This window comes from Lissotriton helveticus, chromosome 7 (assembly GCF_964261635.1).
Source record: "Lissotriton helveticus chromosome 7, aLisHel1.1, whole genome shotgun sequence".
NCBI classification, from domain to species: Eukaryota; Metazoa; Chordata; class Amphibia; order Caudata; family Salamandridae; genus Lissotriton; species Lissotriton helveticus.
Window position 1 is genome coordinate 193,399,928 of NC_136068.1, and position 23,263 is coordinate 193,423,190.

At 42.8% G+C, this 23,263-nt stretch overlaps 1 protein-coding gene across 1 annotated transcript in view; it reads right to left on the bottom strand.

Annotated features, from left to right (window-relative positions):
• Positions 1-21,028, bottom strand: part of YWHAB (tyrosine 3-monooxygenase/tryptophan 5-monooxygenase activation protein beta) — a 49,933-nt gene extending 28,905 nt beyond the window's left edge. The window contains exons 1-4 of the mRNA XM_078651921.1: positions 20,816-21,028; positions 10,240-10,541; positions 8,757-8,880; positions 7,025-7,188 (exon numbers count right to left, since the gene is read on the bottom strand). Coding sequence (XP_078508047.1) covers positions 7,025-7,188; positions 8,757-8,880; positions 10,240-10,533 — 582 coding nt within the window. The 5' untranslated portion in view covers positions 10,534-10,541; positions 20,816-21,028. The remainder of the gene's footprint in view (positions 1-7,024; positions 7,189-8,756; positions 8,881-10,239; positions 10,542-20,815) is intronic.
• Between the last annotated feature and the right edge of the window lie 2,235 nt (positions 21,029-23,263).

Sequence of the window (23,263 nt, forward strand, 5' to 3'; positions counted from 1 at the left end):
TGAGCCAGTGGCTTTGGAACTACCTGCTCTTCGAAGTATTGAGATCCGGGACTCGGATGTTGTGCCGGAGCCCGGTCCTACTTGGGTGCCTGGGAGGAATACTGGACTGCTGCCTGTCTCTGCATCTACGAGTTCGTGTTTCTACATTGCGGGGAAACTCCCGCGTTTCCGAACGGCGAAACTGAACTCCTGTTTTTCACTGCCCGTGCTGCTATTGCTGATACATTTGAACTACCTATTTGAACTTATGCTCACTTGCGGGTTGATTGACCCCCCTGGTTTACGTCTTTATCGTACTTTCGCTCAATTGTGTGCTTGCCTCGCATCAAGTGGCTCAATTCACATTGTCATGTGGTGGGTGGGGTTTGTGGTTAAGAAAGGATTGGGGTGATGTGCACAACTTCCGGTGGATTTTTGGTCTACGCACTTGTGGTGTAGTTGCTTATATTCATAGCGCGGTGGGAGGTCCCCCCCTGTAAGTATTATGGCGCTCGAGATCGTGTCGTTCTGGTTCATTCGTACAACGAGTGTAAGGTTGGGCGGAGGGCTGTGGCCGACTATTTGTTTCCGCCCTCTTGCTCCTCCCTCCCATTTCTTCCTTTGTGTTCATGTCTTCTTTTTGTCTCATTTATTCTCTCTCTTCTCTCTATTGCATTTCGGGTTCTGGTTTAGGGCGACAGGCACGCTGTCTGATGGGTAGGCCGTAGCCTTCTACAGGGGTGCAGGGTGGGATGGGTGGGTTGGGTCCTATTTGATGTTCATTTTCCTCAGTTCTATGGCCCTTTTGTATCTCTTTATAGGAGTGCCGCGTCTGTCCTTGCCTCCCGTGGTATGACTGGGGGTGGGTCTGTAGCTTATAGTTCTGCTGTTTTCCATAGCGACTGCCATACCCTCCTCGTTGCCAATGCTCCTCTCTCTCCTGTGTTCCCCACCGCGGGACGCCTGTGTCGGCGTGGCGCTCTTCTCTTTCGTTTTCTGTTTTCAACTCCCTCTCTTCCTTTCTCTCCCTTCGTGTCCTCTTCTCTCCCCCCCCCCCTCTTTCCTCCCCTTCCCTTTTTACCCAAGGTTAGTATGACGGGTCAGTTTTGGTAAGATGTTCATCAGATCCCTTCGTTCTGCTTCCGATGTGCTATTGGGTGGTGGGCATGCAAAGTCGATAGTGATCGAATGTTGATTGTGTTTAACGCAACTGTTTCTATACCTATGTATACGGTGTTGCCTCTCCTGTATTGCGGCCCCATACCCCCTTACTGTTGTTGAGGGTTTGTTTTGGGAATTCGGGTTCTTCTATGTTGACACTGAACCTGTCGTACTCCTTCTCCCCATATTATAAAATTAACCTTCTCTGCTCCTGTGCGCTGGTCGCCTAGACCTTCCGTGTTTCCTCCTTTTTGGGATTGTATCGCTTATGCTCCTTAATGATTGGTACTGTAATGCTCGCTCTGGATCTTTTGCCCGATTTCCGTATTGTGGCCGGCTAATTTGGTTGTAGGCCCAGATTTGTATATCCTTTTAATACGAATAAAGGTTTTTAAAAAAAATAAATTAAAAAAAAAACAACGTCTTCTAATATACCTTTAGTTCAACCCTATTCGTGAACTCTTCACCCAAACCTGCTTGAGTTTTTAGCTTTAGAATAAAAAGTTATTATAGCCTCACTACTCACAAGCACACTACGTTCATTTTCTAGTGGGAATCACCTTTCCAGTGCTTCACGAGTGTGTTCTAAAAAAATGGTTCACTTGTACAGAATTTAACCTAACAAAAATTACAAAACTCAAATATCAGCCTTGAAAAAGACCCAGGCTTAACAACCATACAGAGGTGAATAAAGTGTGGTCAGATTTTTTTTTTTTTACAAGGCATATAAAATATTTCCACCAGGATAAGTGATGGTATACAGGAACGTGAAAGAATAAATATGCCTTTAAATACTGTTCAATTTGCTATGCGTTCCAAGCCAGTGGTGAGATGTCAGCTTAGAGATTGTTCCTTATTTTATCCTGGCTATCGTGTTCACTAAAAGAAAAGTACAGGGAACAGTCTGACAATCATGCGGTGTACAATGAAAGGCTATGGGAATTCAGTTTAATTTCTAAAACATTTAATATCTTGTAAACTGTACAAATATTTCAAAATATATTTCAAAGTTGGGAAATCACTTTAAAATTCTGATGTGTGCTGGAAACATTAAATAGAAAAAAACAAGTCGTAATTCTTTACTCGATGTGAAAATGATCAAAATTCGCTGAAACCTAATTTCCCTATTATCGCTTGTATGCTAACTAGTTTGATCAGTAAAAAAGCAGGTCAGTGGGAATGTTTGTGGCCATTTCAATGGAAACGAGCAGTCTGTAAATGAAGTGGAGTACCACATCATGCTTCAATAATATATCTATTAAAAGCGCAAGTTTTTAAACATGGAACTCAGAAACATTCCTGCCCTAGCGCCGATGACCATGCCATTGATGGACCAAGAGGCAAGTGAGGGGTCATAAATAGCTTTGACTCAAAAGCGTTTTTATACAGCAGACATGCTGAACTCACATTTAGGGTGCTTTATTTAATAATGAAATAAAGGAGACTATAGAAAGTATTTGCTTAGGATCTCACAATTTGGACCAGCTTATGGGTCAAGCACATTACAGTTAGGTAGAGTAATTTATTCAACACACTAGACCTGCAGGTCTAGTAATATTTTTGCGATTGTGATGCCTGGTACACAATTAAATCATGCAAACTCAGAAAATCTTATCAAGATGTGGTATAAAATATAACAAATATAATTGCAAATGTAAATGATTGTGAAGCTCTTTTGATACCCTTGTTTTAAACTATTCCTTTTGGCTACTTGCACACTTAACAAATGCAGCTTACCCATACAGGTAAGTAGGCCTTACGTTCCTTTTGTGCCCGTTCCCAGGTTTTTGTGCCCGTTCCCAGGTATATACACTACTATCTCTTCACACTGTTAGCCAAGGATTGTCGTTTCCTACGCTCCGGGGGCATAATCTGGGTCCTTCTGATTTAAATAACAGACCGCAATGGAGGGGTGTCTGACCATCCACAAGAACTGCCTGGCCACATGCACTGCACGTCCTTGAAAGCCCAACGAAAATGATAAATACAATTTAAAACACCATATGTTGTTAAAGTCAGATTCTGCTCAGGCCTCATCTACCAGCTTAGCCCACATCTGTCACCCAATCTTGTATAAGAAACTTCCTGGCAAACGCTACAATCCGGATTTGGTTCAGAGATAAGCCTACTACTAAGACTAACACAAAAAGAGATGGCATAGTGAAAGAAAGGTGCACGAGTGACTTGAGTTGGAAAAAACATACTCCAGTTTTCAGAAACTAGCCTGTGTTTTAGGAAAATAACTTGATAAAATGGTCTTGCGGGTAATTATAGAAGGGGGCACAAGAACAACGTTACTAGTGAGGTACTGTTTAAGATGACTAAGAAACATTTACCACCTGGAACAGTAACCATGCCATTTGCCTACAAAATCCAGAGAATAGTAAACACTATTTTAAAAGTGCAGACTCGGATATAACTTGGGTTGGAGGACTAAACGGTTAGTCCTCCAACCCAATCTCGGATGCGGGAGAAGGCGCGGAGGGAGAGGATGTTCCGGTATTCAGAGATTGTTGCCTTTAAGGAAAATTTAGAAAAGTAAAATGTAAACTACTTTAAATTGCCATCATCCAAATTTATTTTACAGAAAAGAAAAAAAAAAACAAAAAAAACACAACTTATTAGCTGCAAAAAATGGGCACTCCGGCTACACAAGTATAGGAGTCTCCTCAAACCCTATGTTTACAAGCATCGGCAAAAATGTTTGTTATTGCCTTTGTGACTTATTGGCTTGGTCAATCGTTTTTAGATTCTGCACGGCATCCCCAATGCTGTACAGCAAGGTAAAAGTTTTAAAAAGTTAAGTCTTTCATGAGAGCGCTGCATAATTTTTCCAGGTGTGCACACCATACATGCATGTGCTCACAAAATGAAAGGAGCTTAGCTTTTTAGTTACCAAAAGAGTTGGATCGGTAGTAACTAAATAGAAAACTTGCTGTGTATTTTGGGGGTGGGGGAAGCAACACTGAGGTTGGGAAACTGCATATAGGGAGCGACATAGGGGAAGAGGGAAGTACTCTTGCTCAGAGCAGCACAGTGCAGGAGCAGAGAATTACACAAGACAGGCAGCTGGGGGGGGGGGGATATTGCATTTATATAATGCTTACAACCAAGGACGAGACGTCAAATTGCTCTTTCGGCGAGTAGCACGCTACTCCGGACTTGTAAAGAATTAGTGAAGTATTAGTATAGTGAAAATATGACAGAAATTTGAGTGGTGGATGTGTTATTCAGTTATTTGAATGGAGAAGGATAGTGGAGGGATATAAGAGTGAAAAGGTTTGCATTTATATAGTGCTTGCTACCCCTGATGGGATGTTGAAGTTTTTTTTCCGGCGAGTAGCACGCTACTCTGGAACCCATAAATGATTAGTGGTTTATTAGTATAGTGAAACTTTAAATTAAATTGAGTGGTGGACATGCAAGTCTGTTATTTGGATTTAAAAGGATAGGGGAGGGATAGAAGGGGAAAGGATTTAGAATTATTTGTTTTGGAGCCAATAGCAATAGGAGGCGGATTGGGATGAGTAAAATGGAGGTGGAAGAGTCAGAGGGAAGGGTTTAGAAAGGCTCGCTTGGGATATCTGAATAGTAAAGAGGTGGGATATGATGCAAGGAGGGGTAGAGTATGGAAGAGTCCAAAAAGGGTTATTTTGGGGGATCATAGTAGTGGTATAGGGTTTAGGGTGAATGAGTGAGTGCATGGATCATATCCAACCTTATAAGAAAACCTTCGGGAAGAAAGGGGGGAGCTTTCACAAGTTTTTCATCAAACAAGATTTGTTAAACTAGCTCCAACTAGGACAAACTAGTCGAAAAGCCTACCAGAAACATATTGCTTTTTCGACAGTGCATCAAATACCGCCCCAACAGCAATATGTTCTTTAAAATGAGAATCTGAAATCTGGAAAAACCCTTAGTCTCAGAATACCCAAAGCTCCATCCTGTTATCAATCATTAACAATCGCCACATGCAACCCATCAATATGCTGATGATTGTGAACTCCAGCTGAGCATCTCCACTGCTCGGGACACTCAGGAACTCAACATAATTCAGAACTAAGTGTGCTCACAAAACGTAATCTAACAAAGAATTCTTCCTTTCACGGATATCACCAAAATTCATGTACAGGCCGACAAATCCCAAAAGTTTTCCCCGAGCTTCACCCCTCCAACAAAAAGAAATAAATCATTTGAAAGCAGGCCTTTCCAATGCAATATTTACCAGGCTTACATAAGGTAAGTAAGCCCCCAATATATACTTTATTTACTTTATTTAATTTAAATGACTACTTTTTAATGTGGGAACCCCCAAACTCATTTAGTTTACTCCTAACGTCGCTTTACCGCTACCCACCTCTAACCAGTAAAATGACCCTTCCCTCCCTTAACCACTCCCCACCCTAAAATTTCAGTCACATTTTACCACCACCCAGTCCTAAAATGTACCCTTTAAAACTACCCGCAGCTAAACCTTACCTGCATGGTTCTTACTTGCGTGGTAAAGGCTGCTTATTAAAGGCATTGTGTGGAAAAACCTTCAATGTTTAAGGCTTTTCTCCCTTCAATTCACTCTCCACCGACTACTACTTCAAATATATTGACAAGAAAATCAAGACCGCATGGTAAAGGCTCTTCCTTAGCAAAATTAAACCAAAATTTACCTGAAACAGACTTCAACACAAACCATACCTTAGTCCTCTAGGGTAGCACAAAAGTAAGGTCCATTCTGAGGTCTCCCTGCACCACTTGGATTCTGTAGGTGACACTAGTCTGAAAGGCTTGAAGTCTCACCATAAAGATTGTAGGATCCCAGGTCCTTTGGCACAGTGTTCATGTAAAAAACCGGCTCCTCACTTTGTCATGCTTCAAGAACCCTCCATCGTTTGGGGGATGGGAGTCGTGCCATGATAAAACAAACCATTCCGCAAGTCTATGCAGGACTGGTCTTAAGAGCAGTACTTAGACGGAGACCTGAGACCCCTAACTTTTAGCACTGAACCATACCTTCAAACAATGGTTAAAGATCCAAGGCACATATGCCTCCACCCAGCAGCTGTCATTCACCCTCTGACCACCCATGCATAACTTGCAAAAGCAATAAACTCAGACTAACCTTGCCACAAACAAGCCAGGACAAACACAGATTGGGGAAAACATGCAAAACAGGAAAACTGAAGATATGCCTATGTTAAGAAAACACCCATTAACAGTTAAACGATCCCAACCACCTGGAAACTTATAACAGATCAATTAAGTACTTTCTTCACAGAAAGCTTCTTGTCTACGCAACAGAATTCGGCCAACACTCGGCCTCAGTTTAAGAGTGCAACAATAGCATCTCAGCTCACCTAGATTGTCTAGCTTGGGCCCGGACTACTGACAACTAGAATAACTATACACAAAGAAATTGTGCAGATTAGGGAACAAGATAAACGTCCACACAAAACATCTCCAATCAAAAATGTTCTTTGTGAAAGACTGCTAATTTCAAATATCTTATCTAGGTTTCAAGTTAGCTAGATACCAAAGAGCAGACCGCTCCTCCATAAATAAACATGGAAATCCAATTTAATTTCTAAACATAATGGTAATTAAGATAGTCAACTCCTAGACAAATCTAGTTGCTGGTCCATGGTCACAAAAGGAGACCTAACACATCAATCCTTGTATATGGATCTCGCACGAAGACTTAGTCACATCATTGACCGTATGAAGGATTCGTGTGAAAGCAACCCCTTATATCAGTTCGGACAGGAAAATGACTGCAATGAAGATAAAGGTGGGGGAGGGGTAGTAAATTGGCACCCAGGGAAAAAAAACAGTCTTCTGTAATTAAAAGTAAACAGTCAATATTAAATTTAAGTAAAAGAAACCTGCTTACCGTTTTTGCCAGGTGGCAGGCTCGATCAGGAGAATTAAGAATTTCATAATAAAACACGGAAAAATTTAAAGCGAGCCCAAGTCTAATCGGATGTGTTGGCTGCATTTCCTTCTTGCTAATTTCAAAGGCCAACTGATACGCCTCCTGGGATTTGTCTACAGTTTCTACCAAAAGCAAAAAAAGATATATATTACACAGATATAACCATCAAACGCACCTACAAACACACAAATGCCAACATTAAGAAAAAAAACCTGCACAATATGAGCCATGTGAGAAGAGATGTAAATGCCTGAATGATTGCTTATGTACTATATAAAGTTAACCCACGTGTCCCTCAATATGACGCTATATTTTTTTGATCAACTATTTTGTACCTGTTTGACGCCCATTAAAGCCTGAGCTATATATTCATACTGACATGCATTTTAAATGTTACATGTCATCCTGCTTTGGAGGCTGCACATCTTGGCTAAATTGTCCTGGCAACCATAGGCTCCTACTGAAGTTGGCACACTGACATAAGGTTTTAGGAAGTAGCAGATATATCTGGCGATATTTAAATCAAGCTGTGAGGCCCTCTCACGTTTTCCCCATGATGTGAGCCTGGCCCCCGTTTCATGGTTCCTTTATGTAGGTTCAGTTTTATCAGGTGTTCACTCTTTCATTCGCTTTCATTGAGGGGGGAAAAAAGTGTATAAATATAGCACCAAAATCTGAGGATTCTTTTTTGTTACATGCTCCAAGTGGTCAGGGACGCACCTTTAGTCCATTAACTAAGCAAATGCATTGGTTATTTCGGAGTGTTTGTTGGCTATGTTCTGCATTAAACGCACATTAGACTTCTACGAACTATCCAGTGTGTTTTCTTAAATAAAAAGACAATTGAGACTAATCAAGGTGTGAGCGCAGTCACTTTTGTTGAGCTATCATTAAGCAGCTACTTGGTCTAGTGTGCAAGTCAAAATCTACTTGCAAGCATAAAAAAGCCAAAATCTTGCTGGCAAGTATTTAGAATTTAAAAAAACAAGTAATGAGAAAGGGTAATTGAACAACCAAATAGAGGCAGTCACAAAATAAAAAATATATTTTAAAAAAATACACACCACTCGAGATCTTAAAAGTGTCTAGTGCTAACTGGACAACCAATGCCTAACAAACTCGATCATAATTTAAGCATGTACATCTCTAAGAACAAAAAGTAGAACAAAGAGCAGAGTATTGTGAATAGAGGAAGCAAGCTAACTTTGAAACCTGTACAGTTTTGGCAAATTGGCACGTTTGAACAATGTTGGAGGACACAAAGAATTTAACAGAAATATAAGTAGTGGAGTTTGGAAGCATATATATATATATATATATATATATATATATATATATATATATATATATATATTTTTTTTTACGCATGAGTGGCAATTAATTGAGTTGGAGGATACCAGTCTACAAGCTCTTAGAATTGCTACGTCTCACTGCAGATCTTACTGGAGGGACGGAGAAGACTGTTCCAGAGATCCAAAGGACCAAAGCCCAAATGACTGACCCAATGACCATGCTTGAAAAAGACTGAACCCCACATCCTCACTAATAGAAGCCTTGTAATAAAGGAGTTTTGTATTGAGTGAGTTTGCTTTGAAAATAATGGTGTCCAAAGATATAAAATAATGCTGCATCACTACTAGCGCTGCATGCAAGATGTTATTCCCAGGCCTTAGTGTACTGTAAAACATACCTTTCTTTTTGTCGCCACTTGCCACTTCAGAAAGATACCTGTAGTAGTCCCCTTTCATTTTCAAGTAAAAGACTTTGCTCTCAGGCTGTGATGCGTTTGCAATTAGGTGTTTGTCCAACAAGCACTAAAAAAAAGTTAAGGTAACGGAAAATTGGAATTAGTGAGGATAAACTTAGCATTTAGTTCCATAAACTACAACCAATGAGTACATTAAATAGGAAAATTATTTTAACATTCGAAATATTTCTGACAGGTAATCACCGTGGGATCTGCACTTGCAGCGCATAACGACCCCGCACATACCTTCTTACGGTCCACTTACAGGTGAAAGGATGGCTAAACTACTACTTCGTGTTGGTTACGCTTTTCGGATACAGCTAAGAGAACAATTTGCAATGTCAATTACTATGTTTTTCAAATAGGTTGATTTGATGCACATAAAGCTCCCATTTGAGCAGCATGAAGATAGAGACCCTCAACAAACATGTCTTAGAGTGAAATAAAGTGTAGGCGGCACAAGTGTGAAATGGCCTCCAGAGATTCAATATTACAGCTTTTAATGCTTGTGTCCAACAGAAAGCACATGAACAATACACTAGCACTTCTACAGACACAGAAGTGACACAAACAAACAAAAGTGGTTGGGAGGATGCTTGCAATAGGCTTAACCATTGGCAATCACTCAGGGGTAGCATTCCAACTCATCGTGCTTTTTCCCACCATATAACTGCAGATCAAACCCAGCCATATGCAAATGTGTCTTGATCCTGCTCCAATAGGAACAGTCCAGCTAGAACTGTCAAGTCATGTGTTCTCCGAACCAGATCATAAGCAACCCAAGAGGGAGGGGGGGGGGGCGGGGAATGGACTTTTCAGTTTGATGTAGCGAGGTTCCAGCAGTACAGTGAGCCAAGACCCATGTCAGGGCATAACCTTGAATGCTTAAGGCGGTACATCAAACAAAGGGTAATGGAGGATGCTTGCAACAAGTCTAACCGCTTGCACTCAATCTGGGTGGCATTCCAACCCATGGTTATTTTGCCCCACAGATGTGGGTCCTATGCTCACTGGAACCATACTATATCTGGCTGATGACCCCCTATCAGTGCAAAACCAGTCCTAGGTTGCTTGTGTTCTGGTTATAGGAGGTGCTGTCTTAGTTTGGCCTGAACTGTTTCGATTGGACCAGGGTCAACACTGATTTGCACGTGGCTGGGCACAAACTGAGGTGTCACCAGCTGAGATTAATATATTGCATTCGGTCGATCACATTTTGTGTTGCAGAATTGGACTGGAGCGATCAAGTGTCTCTGGAAAGTCAAGGATGGAGATGATAGATATAGACACACAGATTGGAGAGCCCCTGATTCTTTCAGAAGTTAACCTGCTTAAGCTGTACATCAAAATGGCTCCCTAAAAGTGCTAACCAAAATGCAGCATTTCAAATTTTGCTATAACTATTTTAAAGTTTATAGAAAGTTACCAAAACATCGTTGCAGATTTCCTGCAATTCGCCTTCAATTTTATCGCGGTACTCCCTGGACATTTGCTGCTTCTTCTCATTGCCTTCGGTTTTCTGCTCAATACTGGAGATGACGCGCCAGGAGGAGCGACGAGCCCCAACTACGTTCTTATATGCGACCGACAGCAGATTCCGTTCCTCATTGGTCAGCTCCTTCCCGTGTTCAGTCACCTCCTTCATGGCAGCAGCCATGTCGTCATACCGCTCGGCTTGCTCGGCGAGCTTAGCCTTCTGCACAAGCTCAGCTGGATCCATATCTACAACTATGGGGGGAAAAGGAACATTAAAAGCTGTTATCACAACATTCCTTGACTTACAACGTTCAGATCAAATTATCTAATATAAATATGAACAGATCACTCAATTAGGGGAATTGTGAACGATAAACAAGTACAAACGCATTTAAATGCCCAGAACAAAACTAGTTTCTGCACTTACCATCCTAGCTAAAAATATTTACTTTAGACGTTTGGGGTGTTACACCCCTCTAATAAATGCATGTTGTGGTGAATAGTTGGGTATGGGTGATTTCAGTCCGGTATGGTGGTGTCCGTCGGATTTTACCTGGGATTTTTGCATGCGCATGTAAAACACAACTTATTTGATTTTAAATGTACTAAAAAAAAATTTGATTTTACAAACTTTTGTTTCTCTCACTTAGTATTCATACCAATCTGCATTCCTCTCCCTTTAGGTTGCCACTTTCTATTTTTTTTTTTTTAACATATGCCAGCGTGATTGTCGGGAAATCTAAAGCTCCCCTCCAAAAGCAGACTGACCAATCTACGCCCAGGTGGATAAAAGTGCACACGTTCAAGTTCCTGTTGGAATTCTACAAGCCTCGCTAAACTTGGGCGGGTACATTATGTTCCGCCTCTAGTTATAGGAATTTTCTCCGTATCTTCTACATGTTTTCAGCAAAGATACCGGAAGTGTCCCTAGTTTTGGTTAAAGTACCACCCTCTACCGCGCGTGCATCACATTCGACTTCGCTCTAAATTTCTGCAGTCGCAACAGAGCATAACGAACAGCACAGCAAGCGAGGCCCCACACCCAAGTTTTACCCCTTATCCTTCCCCCGAGGCCAAGCTGACTGGCAGTTTCTCCATGCATGCACATAAGGGGATAGAAGAACATAATCAGGGTCACTGGGTAAAGGGATTATTAAATGCCCATGTTTTCCATACTGACTTGACACGGAGTTAGAATTTACTTATTGTGGCAACCACTCCAGCCGCCTTATTAAAACTGAAACGTGACCTTCAGCTGCCGAGTGCTATAATTAGCAAGTTAAAGAGAGGACTATGTTGCCACCTCATTATAAACGTTACCATTTCATGGACCCGGGGAACTGCTATTTTTTAATTAACAAACCCATGTGCAAATTACAGCGCTTATAAGGTGCAGTTAACAGGGCACCCGTACGTTATTAACATTACAAACTTGTATCTGAATTTAAGGTCAGAAGTCCTGACTTTAAGTGCCTCCTACATGCACGTAATAGAAAAGAAATATACTGAACGTCTCTAGAGAAGTGTTTGTCACGGGAAGCAGCGCAGCAAAAGTTGACTTTCCTTGCAGCCAGTTTGTTCGTCACTGCCACGCAATTCCTACCAGAACATGAATCCTCTGTACATTAAAACCATTAATGGCCTTTGGCAGTAATGTGCTAAGATGTCATGCAGTGCCGAGTTGGGCATGTTATGACAACGCAAATATGTGCAGAGTTATTTTTTGGGAACTTTTTTTTACGAATCTGCAAATTGAGTGTGCACGGACAAAGCATAGATTTTGCCGACTAAGTAGCTGTTAGGGAGCAGGTTTAGTTGGGTTCAGGTTATCAGAAGATGGGGTTCGAGGGTTCCGGCCAGAGGTAGAGGAGCATCTAAAGATGGGGGGTTAAGAAATCGGATTCTGTAATACACATGTTAAATGTGTAAACGAGGGTGGATATGGAGTTTTGCTTGTTTGCCACGAGGGGTAAGTGGAATGCCAATGTCAGAGTTTGCAAGTGGTTGCATTGGCGACAGTGGTGCCTGGTGGATTTTGGGGACACATTGCATTTGGTGTTAAGCGAAGTGTTGGGTACGATGTGTTCAGCAAGAATAAGGGGCTGCAGTCCAAAACCAGGAGCTGCACTTGTTTTTTTACACACTTGGGCAAGGACACCCGAGTACAACTTTGGTGACACTGGCATGACGTAGCCAATGTATTCAGGAATGGGGCATTTTAAGCATGAATGGGCAAGCAATCTCCCCAAAGGGCCATTGAGCACTCAAATCAAATGACATGAAACACTACAGCCCCGTTCATAGTCAAGTTCTTTGGATGAAATGGAATAAGTTGCAGAATGTGCTAAAAGGACCAAGTTGCACAGGGGCCATTCGCTTGAACACTGATTTTACACAAAAAAAGCTGGAGGAAGAGACTTTTTGTAGCAATTGACAAATCGCCAGGAAGTGCAACACTTAAAGATTAAACAAACTGAATATTCCCCTAGTCCAATTATTAGTTTATAAAATGTCGAACCAATGCAACCTGAAGATAAATACACCTAGCTTGATTTAAAATAATCACATTATAATCGAAAGATGGATTTGTAAACGGCTGCATCCACTAAACAGGTGGGGTAAAAGTAAAGAGTAAAACGCATTTACGACCATAAATGTTAAGATTTCTAAATCTCAAAGCTAGGGCGGTAAAAATAGGGCACAATAAAATGCCGGAAATAGAGCAACTTACTAGATCTGAAAGACACTTATGTCAGGACTAAAAGAAAGCACATATGCTGTCTATTAAGAAGCATACTTTTGCTTTTCATCGATACAAAAGTGCTGGGAGTCCGCCAATTACATACAATGTGTTGGCTTCCCTTATTGCACTTATCTGCCTGCTTCTCATTTATGCCTCAGCTTGTCAATCTTGTGTTGGTACCTGCCATGGAGCAGCGAATCCTTACTATCAGATTGGCTGCCGTCGCTGCTTTTATAGATGATTTTGCTTCTTGCTTTCAAGCACTATTTATGTTTAGTGTGATGCACTCCATTACAGTGAGCTGTAACAAATGCGCACGTCTCTTTCCATGCACTATCATTCCCCTTTGCTTTTCCCCCCTTTACTTTAGCCATACTGCACAGCACCACAGACCCTGGGCAGCATGCCCCCCCCCCCCCCCCCCCCCCCCGCCTCCAAAAAACCCAATGACAATAGGTCACAAAGGTGACGCCTATTGGCTGTGCCAATACTCATTTTCATCTGGCACAACCTGAACTGCATTCCTCTCCAATGGGGATGACTTGCCTATTAGAATAGTAAAACAAGCATTTGCAATGTAATAGGTCTCGCAATTGCTAAAGTTAGAGCGGTTGGCGTTGAAAATAATGTTTTTTACTTTTGTTATTTTTTTTTTTATTTACAATGGGGTTAGATTTGCATAGCACTATTGTCAATGGTATAAAAAAAAAAAAGTAAAAAACATTTTCATTTTCAACACCAACAATCAACTTTAACAAATGCAAGACCTAATGCTTTGGAAATGCAATTGGTCTAGCAGTTGTTGGAGTAGGAATTGGAGTAGGAGTTATTGGCATTATAAATGGGGCACCCGGTTTTATGGTATTTCTTTTTTATATTTCCGTCTGTATTTATCCATATTTATTTTGGGTTTTGTGGAAAAATTAAGCTGCAATTAGTATATTTAACCAGTAAATGTGCACTAATGCTTGAATGCCTACTAGGTACGCACATTTCAGTATAAGCCTTGTGCATATCTACTGCTGTTAAAGCCTCTTTACTAAAAGTCCTTTCTTTTTTAATCTTTTACCTACCAATCCACAAAGCAATTGGCCTGGTAGTCATGGCAGACAGTACTTCGAATTGGTCAAAAAGCTGCCCAATTTCAGTCTTTATCCACATTTACAAATAAATAGAAAATAGAAAAAAAAATATTTTATGTCTATTTATCAGTAAAAATGGAAAACAGGGAGCCTTAATTATAGGGTGCTGTACTATATGTGGCCAAAAGCAGTCCAGTGGGACCTCCTTTGGTCACATATGGTACTGCATCCTGAAGAAGCTGTGGTAAATCCACCCAACTACCCATAATATACTACATGCAAGAGAGTACCACAAGTACATTCAAATAGCTATGTCCATATGTACAATTAGTAGCTTTGAAATGTGACAAAAGAATGATTATATTAATTTCAGATTAGGTTGTACTCTGTATGGAGCCGATGAAGTGAAACTTAGATGGTCTTATAAATGTGAGATGTGCTAGTGAGCAAAGTAACCACTGCCATCATTGCTTAGGATCAAGCCAATGTCCTGCCTGAAGCCCTTTAAGAAAATAGTGCTGTGAGGCTGTAATTAAAACCTAGGGAGTAACAACATGTGTTAAAAGGGGGGAGTCCTCATGGGCGGTTACAGAAAGAGACAAGGCAGTACTAGGGAGGGACTGCCAAGCCTACTGACCAATAAAAAGCAGCCACCATTTACAAAGGACAGGAGACAAATAAAAAGATGGGCAGAGCTTTATGCCCATGTCCTGAATCTAGTATGTCCCGAAGAGACAGCGCAAGCGCTGCAAAGGAGGGACCTAAAAAGGAGGCTTCAAGCTTTCCCTCTGTATCCCGAAATCTGTAACATAGATGGTGGAGGTGAAAATCAAGGTTCCACCACAAAAAGGCATCACAGGATGTAAATACTCAGGCTCTAGTGTGGATATCGATATTTTGTTGAATGATGCAAATGTGGCAGCAACAACTTTATTCACAAGACCAAAACAAATGATACAGTAAACAAAAACATGAAACCCCCTCCCCAAAAACAAGCATTTGCAAAGTAGATAGATTTGGTTGCAGTCGGCCTATGTGTGCAAAGATAGGCACCCAGAAACTAGGCTAGTTTGCATTAGCACAGTTAAAACACATCTGCTGGTTTTGACACTGCTTGATTTGTGGGGGCCAATCTTGCCATACAAGTTTATCAGGGTGAAAGTGGAAATGTGCAGGTGGTTTTGATAGTGTTCGAGATCAGACCAGCCTGGCACTACAGTGTCCACCCAAATCAAACAGGAATGCAGCTTTTATTTGATTTGAGATGCCGGGTGGCCATTTAGGTACCAGACTGCCCTAATTGCAAAGAGAAAAGCTAATAAGGCCACCATCATAGAATCATGTTTGTGCTTCTGTTAGAAAAATGTATTAAAACGCCTGCTACAGTTCTATTTTTAAAAAAAAGCTAATCCTTTCAAATGGATGTAAGAGATAAATGAGTGAATGTGACCAAGTGTGATGATTGATTCTACTTCACTGGTTTAAAATAGCCCCTAGTGAACTGGAAGAGTAACACTACCTAGCCAATATCAAGACCAATGTATTTATACTTCTCTAAAAGAGTAACACCAACAAACACTGGCAAAGCCAAGAGGTCTCGCCACTACGAGAGCTATTGGCAACGTGCTTTAGCCATTATGTAGGTCAGTTTGGCTGCTGTTCAGCATGGCTAAAAGTTAGTGGCGTGGGGTAGATTGGAGCGGGGACAGAATGGGGTAGAATGGAGTGAGGTATATTAGGTGAATTATAGTTGGGTGAATAGAATGGAGTATATTGGGTCAGATTGGTACAAAGTAGATTGGGGCAGAGTGAGTGAGGAAGATTGAACTGAGGTAGATTGGGTGAGGTGGAGTAGATAAGGGTCAAGTGGAGTGTGGCCTAGACTAGAGTGGGTTAAATGTGGAAAATTAAAGTAGAGTGGGGTACAGTGGAATGCAGGGGGTGGAGTTGGAAAGATTGGAGTGGATTTTGAATTAGAGTGGAGTGTGGCCGACTGGAGAGAAATTGAAAGATTACTAGAGTTTGGAGTGGAGTAAATTTGAATGGACTGGGAGCAGAGTGTGGAAAACCGGATCAGAGTGAATTGGGTTAAAGTGGTGTAGATTGTAGGGAGGTAGATTGGAGTAGGGTGGAGTAGATAGTAGCAAAGTGGAGTGTGGCGATTGGGGTACAGTGGAGTGGAATAAGTTGTTTAGATGGGCGTGAAGTGTCATGGTATACTCCTCACAGGTACTCAGACCCCCACCGACCCCTTCCTCAACAAGATAGCAACCATCTATAGAAACTTTGATCCCCAATCCAGACCACCTTCCCACCGCATGGGAGCAACTATGCACACCAAACACAACCCGAATGGATGGAGTTCATAAGAGTGGAGCACCCACCGACCCCTGCCCCCACCAAATGTTTAACCCCAGAAGAGACCAGATCAGCTCACCACCATTCTCAATGCCTCGACAACCACCTTTCCAGACACCTAGAAACTTGCGGAGGTCAGACTCTTCCTCAAGAAACCCTCTGCAGACCCCAGCAAGCTCCAGAACTACTGTCCCCTCTCTGCTCCAGTTTCCTGCCAAAGTCAGGCCATAAACCTCCAACTCACAGAACACCTGGAGAGAAACAACCTATTAACACTCCCAATCAGGCTCCATAACCAATCACAGCATCAAGACCGCTTTGATCACCGCAACAGACAACATCCAAACCCTATTCAACACGATGACAATCGGCCGCCCAGATCCTGCATGACCTTTCTGCAGTCTTCGACATAGATTCCCACCACACACTCATTGATTGACTATGCCAGATCAAAACCACAGAATACTCGCTCAGGTGGATGGGCAACCTACCGGGCGCACCCAGAGTCTGCGCCTCTTACCTTGCAAGCCACGCACACCATCTGCGGCATCCCCCAAGGCTCATCCTTCAGCCCAATTCTCTTCAATGTCTACATGCCACCACTCACAGACATTGTCAGACTGCAAGACGACATCTCCTACGCCAACCACAGCTCACCCTCACTTTCGGCAGACCCCACCCCAACGAAGACCAAGTTCCACAACTGTATGAAGAACGTCTCAACCTGGATGAAGGACAAATTACTGAAGCCCAACACATCAACTGAAATGCTGATCTTTGGCAGACACCGCCCTCTGGAACGATTCCTGGGGGCTGTGGGAACTCAGACCCCACCCCCACAGACCAAGCCCGCAACCTAGGCATCACCCTCAACAGTAATCTCTCAGTGAAGCGTCAAGCCAATGCCATCTCCTCAGCCCGTTTCTACACACTCAGCAAAGTTTTCAAGTGGCTCCCCATCAGCAGCAGAAAGACTGTCACAGGCCGGTTGTGGTTCCCAGTCCGGCCCTGGCCCTCATCACCAGCAGAATAGACTACAGCAACGCAATCTGTGCAGGTACCTCTGAACCCATGCAGGCACCTGCCGATCCAGAACGCAGCCGCCAGACTGATCCCTTAAGAACCCACATCACCCAGCACCTGAAGGACCTTCACTGGCTCCCGGTCCAGAAGAAATGCCAATACAACCTCCTGACCAACACCTAGAAAGCCCTCCATGACCAAGAACATGCTTACATTTCCACTGACCTCCCAGGAACCTCAGCTCACCTCGCACAGATACTGCAGCCGCTCCAGAGGACGCTGCTGCAGCTCTAGGAGACGCTACTTCTCCCATCTTGCTGCCAAGCCTGGAATGCCCCACCCCCGCATTACACCCTCGCTGACCAAGTCAGGAAGAGGCTCAAGGCCTGGCTCTTCGATGGATGACTGCAAAAACCGCCTGGATACCCTCATGTGACAAACTGCGATTTACAAGTACTACTTCTCATGGAGTTGAGAGGCTTGTCATGGAGAGGCATTGAGTGAGTGTTGGAAGTGTTGTAAAAGGGAGTGGTATGGCACAGAGTGGAAGGGTGTGCAGTGGCCTAAGCACCAAGCTCCCGGACAGCTTGACATTTGACCACAGTTAATGTATGCACAGCTAATGAGACAGGATAAAAGCAAGATGTAAAGGCCAGTTTACAGAAAGCGAGTTTGTGGAAGAATACAGTAAATATGGTTTGAACAACGGAAGGGACGAAATCAAGCTGGACAGCCTAAAGCAAATACAGCCAGATAATGTGAGTTACAAACAAACACAATGCTAAGCAAAGGGTGGAATGCATTCCTAGGCTAGCTTTCAAAGTGTCCCCAAGATGTCTTTAGCAAACCAGACTAGTAGGCTGCGACCTAAAACGCTTTGTTAAACAGACCTAACATGGCACTGCAAGTAATGAAGGGACTCTGCAGAGATTTTAGTAAAAGTTCTCCCTACTCTTCATTGGTTAGACTGTTCTGCAGGTAAATCAATGAAAAGTCTAGCTGCAACCCCCACTGCAGCAGAAGACAAGTCCGGTCAAAAGATTTATAGAATTCAAGCCTCCCAACTTAAGTCAAAAGGAGCACACCCAAAGAGTAGCCTTTAGTGTGCTTTTATAAAACAAAGTGTAATACAACGAACATCATGGATGGGTTACTACAAAAGTGAGCATGCAGTGCAAAAGACATATTGGCTTCTATTAAACAAGTATAGACCATGCACTTGAAAAATGCAATCCCTTTACTACACCATAAATTACATCAGTGCTTAATCTGTATAAAAAAAAAAAAAAAACAACAAGTGCCACATCCCTTCTAAAGAGGACACTGCCGCTTGCGTCACACATTGCCCTTGCATGTGCAGCGGATGACCGTACCAACATAGATACTGAACATTGCACTCATCTGTGACTATTCCATGCCACTGAAGGGTAAGAATAGCATGAGCAAACCGGTATTGCTCATTTTTAAGGTATATTTAAGTTTAACAGTTGTTGTGCTTATCTTTAAAAAACAGACAGCCAACGCCACCATGTGGTGTACTGTAGATAGTGCCACTGTGGAGAATTAAGTGCGGATTACGAGCACCGAAAACCACCAGCTCAAATTAAGCACCTATACCACCAATGTGTGCTTGGTAACTCAGTAAGCTGTACTGGTTGAATGAATGTGCCTATTCGCTCAACAGTGTCAGCTTATGATGCTGGCCACAGACTCCTCAATACTCGCTGGTATGTGACCCATCTCCAAGCCGGATTAGCCCTGTTGAATGTTTCAGCAAATCAGAGTACGTTAAGAAATGGGAGTTAAAACTGCTTGGCGTAAAAATAAATAAAAAATAAATACAGGAGAGGCTCAGACAAGGTGTGTCACAGCAGTGACAAGCAATAAACTAATGCCGGTGGTTATAAAATATACTTTGTGCTGGTTGTGGTGACTCCTAGACTATCTCATGATCATTTTGCTAGCGTACGAGCAACGAATATACTTTATTTAAACCACCTAAAAACATTTTGGTGAACGAACACAAACTACCACCTCCATCATGTCAGAAATAAAGACGCAATAGGCGTAAAACATATCACCCCATTTAGATGTATTAGGCCAAATAAGACTCCTGTGACACAGGTGATTCCTTTGGCAACAGAAAAAATATGACGTCGGGAGAAGGGCGTCAACTTCAGCAACAAATTAGCTCCACGTACTGTGGTATAAGCAAGTAACAAGGCGTGTAACAATTAAGTGGATAAGCTAGTAACATTAAAAGTGAAAGCCAAACTACCATGAACGTATGCGGCAATTCTCTAAAGTACCAAATTCTCAGTAAAAACAAGTAAACTAAGAAACAGTGGAAATTGCGGCAGTTTCTCTAGTCTAAAAAGACATTTGGACATCCTGGGAAATTTATATTTTACAGCGTAACCGCAGACATCGTAGCAAACGAGGGGCAACATATCAAGAATACAACGGAGGAAGAGTGGTGAGTTACTTTGTGTAGAGTAAAAATGGTGCGAGTAATGTAGCCACCGAGCAGAAAAACTCCGGTGTAACACCGCAACATTGTTGCGATCACAGTAACGCGAGCTGCCGAAAAGCCATATAGTAACCGAAGCTGTATAAAGTTCATCTTTTAAGCACTCAAGGTCTCTGAAGAGCTAGAATTACTGATCTGACACATGCGGGCCTAGACAGGCCGCTAGGTAGAATTTGTTTTAAAAAACACGACAAAGTCGCGTCTCGGAAGGCCCCGTGGACAGAGGAAAACGATATGCTGAATTGAACGCTATATCGCAAGCCCAGTGCTCCTTAAAACGGGATAGTAACTGCTAGCAAGGGGCACCCGAGGGGAGGAGTATCGAGGTGGCGATCTGGCGGAAGGCAGATGTAGTGACACACAAAACCTTCTTGTGGAAGGGTAATTCTAAAGAGGGGACATATACCCTAAAATAATCGATCTATACAAAAAATACCCAACGCGCAGCTTGGGTGAATGGCAGAGCCTCCCAGGGGCCCTGCGGTATGCGCCAGCCCCACCCCGGTACCAGAGGCCACCAGGCCGGCGGAAGTCTACGTTTCTGAATTGCGGGCCCCTCGTTTCAGAAGGGACCGATATACGAAGTCTGTATACACCGATTGATTGATTGGTTGGTTTCGTGGGGGCGCAGGCACGGCCTGCCACCCGCCCCCGCAGAGCAGCGGCCGCGCCTCTCGCCGCACCCCTCCCAGGTCTCACTACTCAGCCCCACCTACACGGCCCTTGCCCTGCACCCCCACTCGAGCCGGTGGCCCACATGAAGCCTGTAAAGAAAGGGCGCCGCACTCACCGCGGCCCGGATTCACCAATGCTCACGATAAATCACCGAAAGCAGCCGTAGCTTTCCGTCCTCGGGCAGCCTTACGGTCGTTTTCTTACTTCCGTTCAGTTCGTCACTTCCGCTTCCGGACAACTCCACCCTTCTATGCAAAGTGCCCTATTGCAATCGTGACAACCAGATCACTAAAGAGCGTGCGCAGCCCTGTCCAGGAAGTACCCAACCGATTTTCATAATTGAGGGTATTCATAGTTTTTTTTTCCCGGTGGAGTGTCGTTTTTTGGAGTACCACTTTACGCAATACAATATTGCCACTTTCTATGTGCATTATTAGGTTTGAAGGTAACACGGCCGCCGCCGGTAAGCAAACGCGAATGAGCAATGCACACCTTTAAAAGCACTACCACTTTCAGCTATAAAAAACGTTTTCAGGAATCAACCTGAATACAAAAAAAACATGATATTAAGATATATTCACACACTAAAAGAGAACAAAAAAATAAAAGTCACTTATAGAAACAATTCTTTATTAGAAGTCTAATGCATAGCATTGTATAAATTAAACGAATTCGACACTTTTCACTTGTGTGTCTTTTGACGAAAAATCGGTTTAAGGTAAGTATGGTTGTCATTGCTATAGTAACCGAGGAGAAATTTGAAGATGGCCGCTAAATTGGATCATATCGCGGCAAAAGCCTCGTCAACCCACGAGGTAGTTTACTTCCCGGTTGTCTGTCTTCTCCTTCCATTGATCATCACAAGCTAGTGCCGAAAATATGGTAATTGTGTGAACGTCATCACAAACGTAATTGGCAACACCTGTAGGCATTACGTCACGGCAGTCTAACGTGGTTAATTAATGCCAGTTACGGACAAAGAGCTGTTCACATACAGTAACATTTTTGCAGAGTTCATGTTTTTTCATAGTAGCCTAAACATGCTGTTGAGGTTATACAATGTTGCAAAAGGTTTTTTTTTTTTGCAGAGTAGTTTGAATTTTACCGCAAGGGGAAAGGCTACTGTACTGTTAAAGGCAAATTGTGTGGCTCATTCTTTACGAATGTAACGAAAACTCGGTGGTTCGATAGCCTGAAAAGTCGAACACGCTTTTAATGAAGACTAGCCATCGAGTAATGAAATGAATGTAAGCCCACTGCCGTTTCAACGGATCAGATTCATATACCTACTTTTGACCAGTTGGAGGTAGGGCCTTCTTTAGTGCTGGTGGCACCCCGTGCGAGAATCTTATTTGACCTTCTCTAGGGATTCACTCACACCTCAGAAAATCCTACTGAGCTGCTTGAATGGGGCGAAGCAGCACAGCGGGAGAATCTAAACAAGTAAACTTCCATCCCCGGTTTCTGAGAGGGCCAGTTGTAATCTGAGACTGCATGCTTCTGTGATTAACAAGGGCGTAGGTTCCTAAGGAATGTAAACACAAGGAGATGATGGACTGAGCACTGAAACTTTTCGGACACTCACCCCCAGTCACAGATCTGGGTTGAATCCATCATCATTCTTTAGCTTACTACACCACCTAAGTTTGGACCCAGCCATATGCAAATCAGTCTTGACCCTGTGCCTCATTGGGAACTGTCCAGCCTGAACTGCCAACCCAGGTCTTCCCTGAACCGGAAACAAGCAACCTGGGTTCGGTTTCTGGGTAACGCCCTTCATCTGCCAGGCTAGCTTGAATCCAGTGACAAAGTGTGTTTGCTTTGTTCGTCCTAAGGAATGTAACCTGTAGTAAATCGTGGGGTATAGGTGCCCTCAGTTGCGTATGGTGAGCTGTATGTTGGATTTCACCCTTGATTTTCACATGTCCATACTAACAAACACACACACACTGTTTCTCCTCTCAGCCTCCAAACTTGGTTAGTTTAAAAACGATTGTGTTTTTAGTACCCCTAATAATCCGCACTCCTTACTCTTTCCAGTGCATCTTAAGCCCCCCCCCCCCGTCCTGCTTCTCATGATGCAAGCTACCTCAACGTGATTGTTGGGAAATCTTAAATTTACACCCCCCTATTTTATTAACCAATCTACGCCCCTGGTGATTAATGTGCCGGTTCACCCGACCCTCCATTCAAATCTGGGATCGTAGTTTTGTTTTACACAAAAGTGTCAGGACGCCGGGACAGCCCTTCATAAACCTGCACTGTCCAGGCAAATGCATGAGGTCTGGTCATCCTAACATGAGAAAATCAGTCTATAGAAAATGTTACATAAGACGAGGGCAACAAGGTATGGGAGTCCCATGTCATCCATACTTGTAGGCAGTATATTTTAAGTGTGTTAAGTCTGGAGAAGCACAGACTCAGGTTTTAAAACATACCACAGTGGGTCCGGTAGATTTTACTAATACAAATGTATTCTTACTCAAACAAAGCTTTTTAGCAACATTAGGATAATGAAATATTGTGGAAAAGCCAGTCCTTCCTCCCTCCATACATTTTGGGC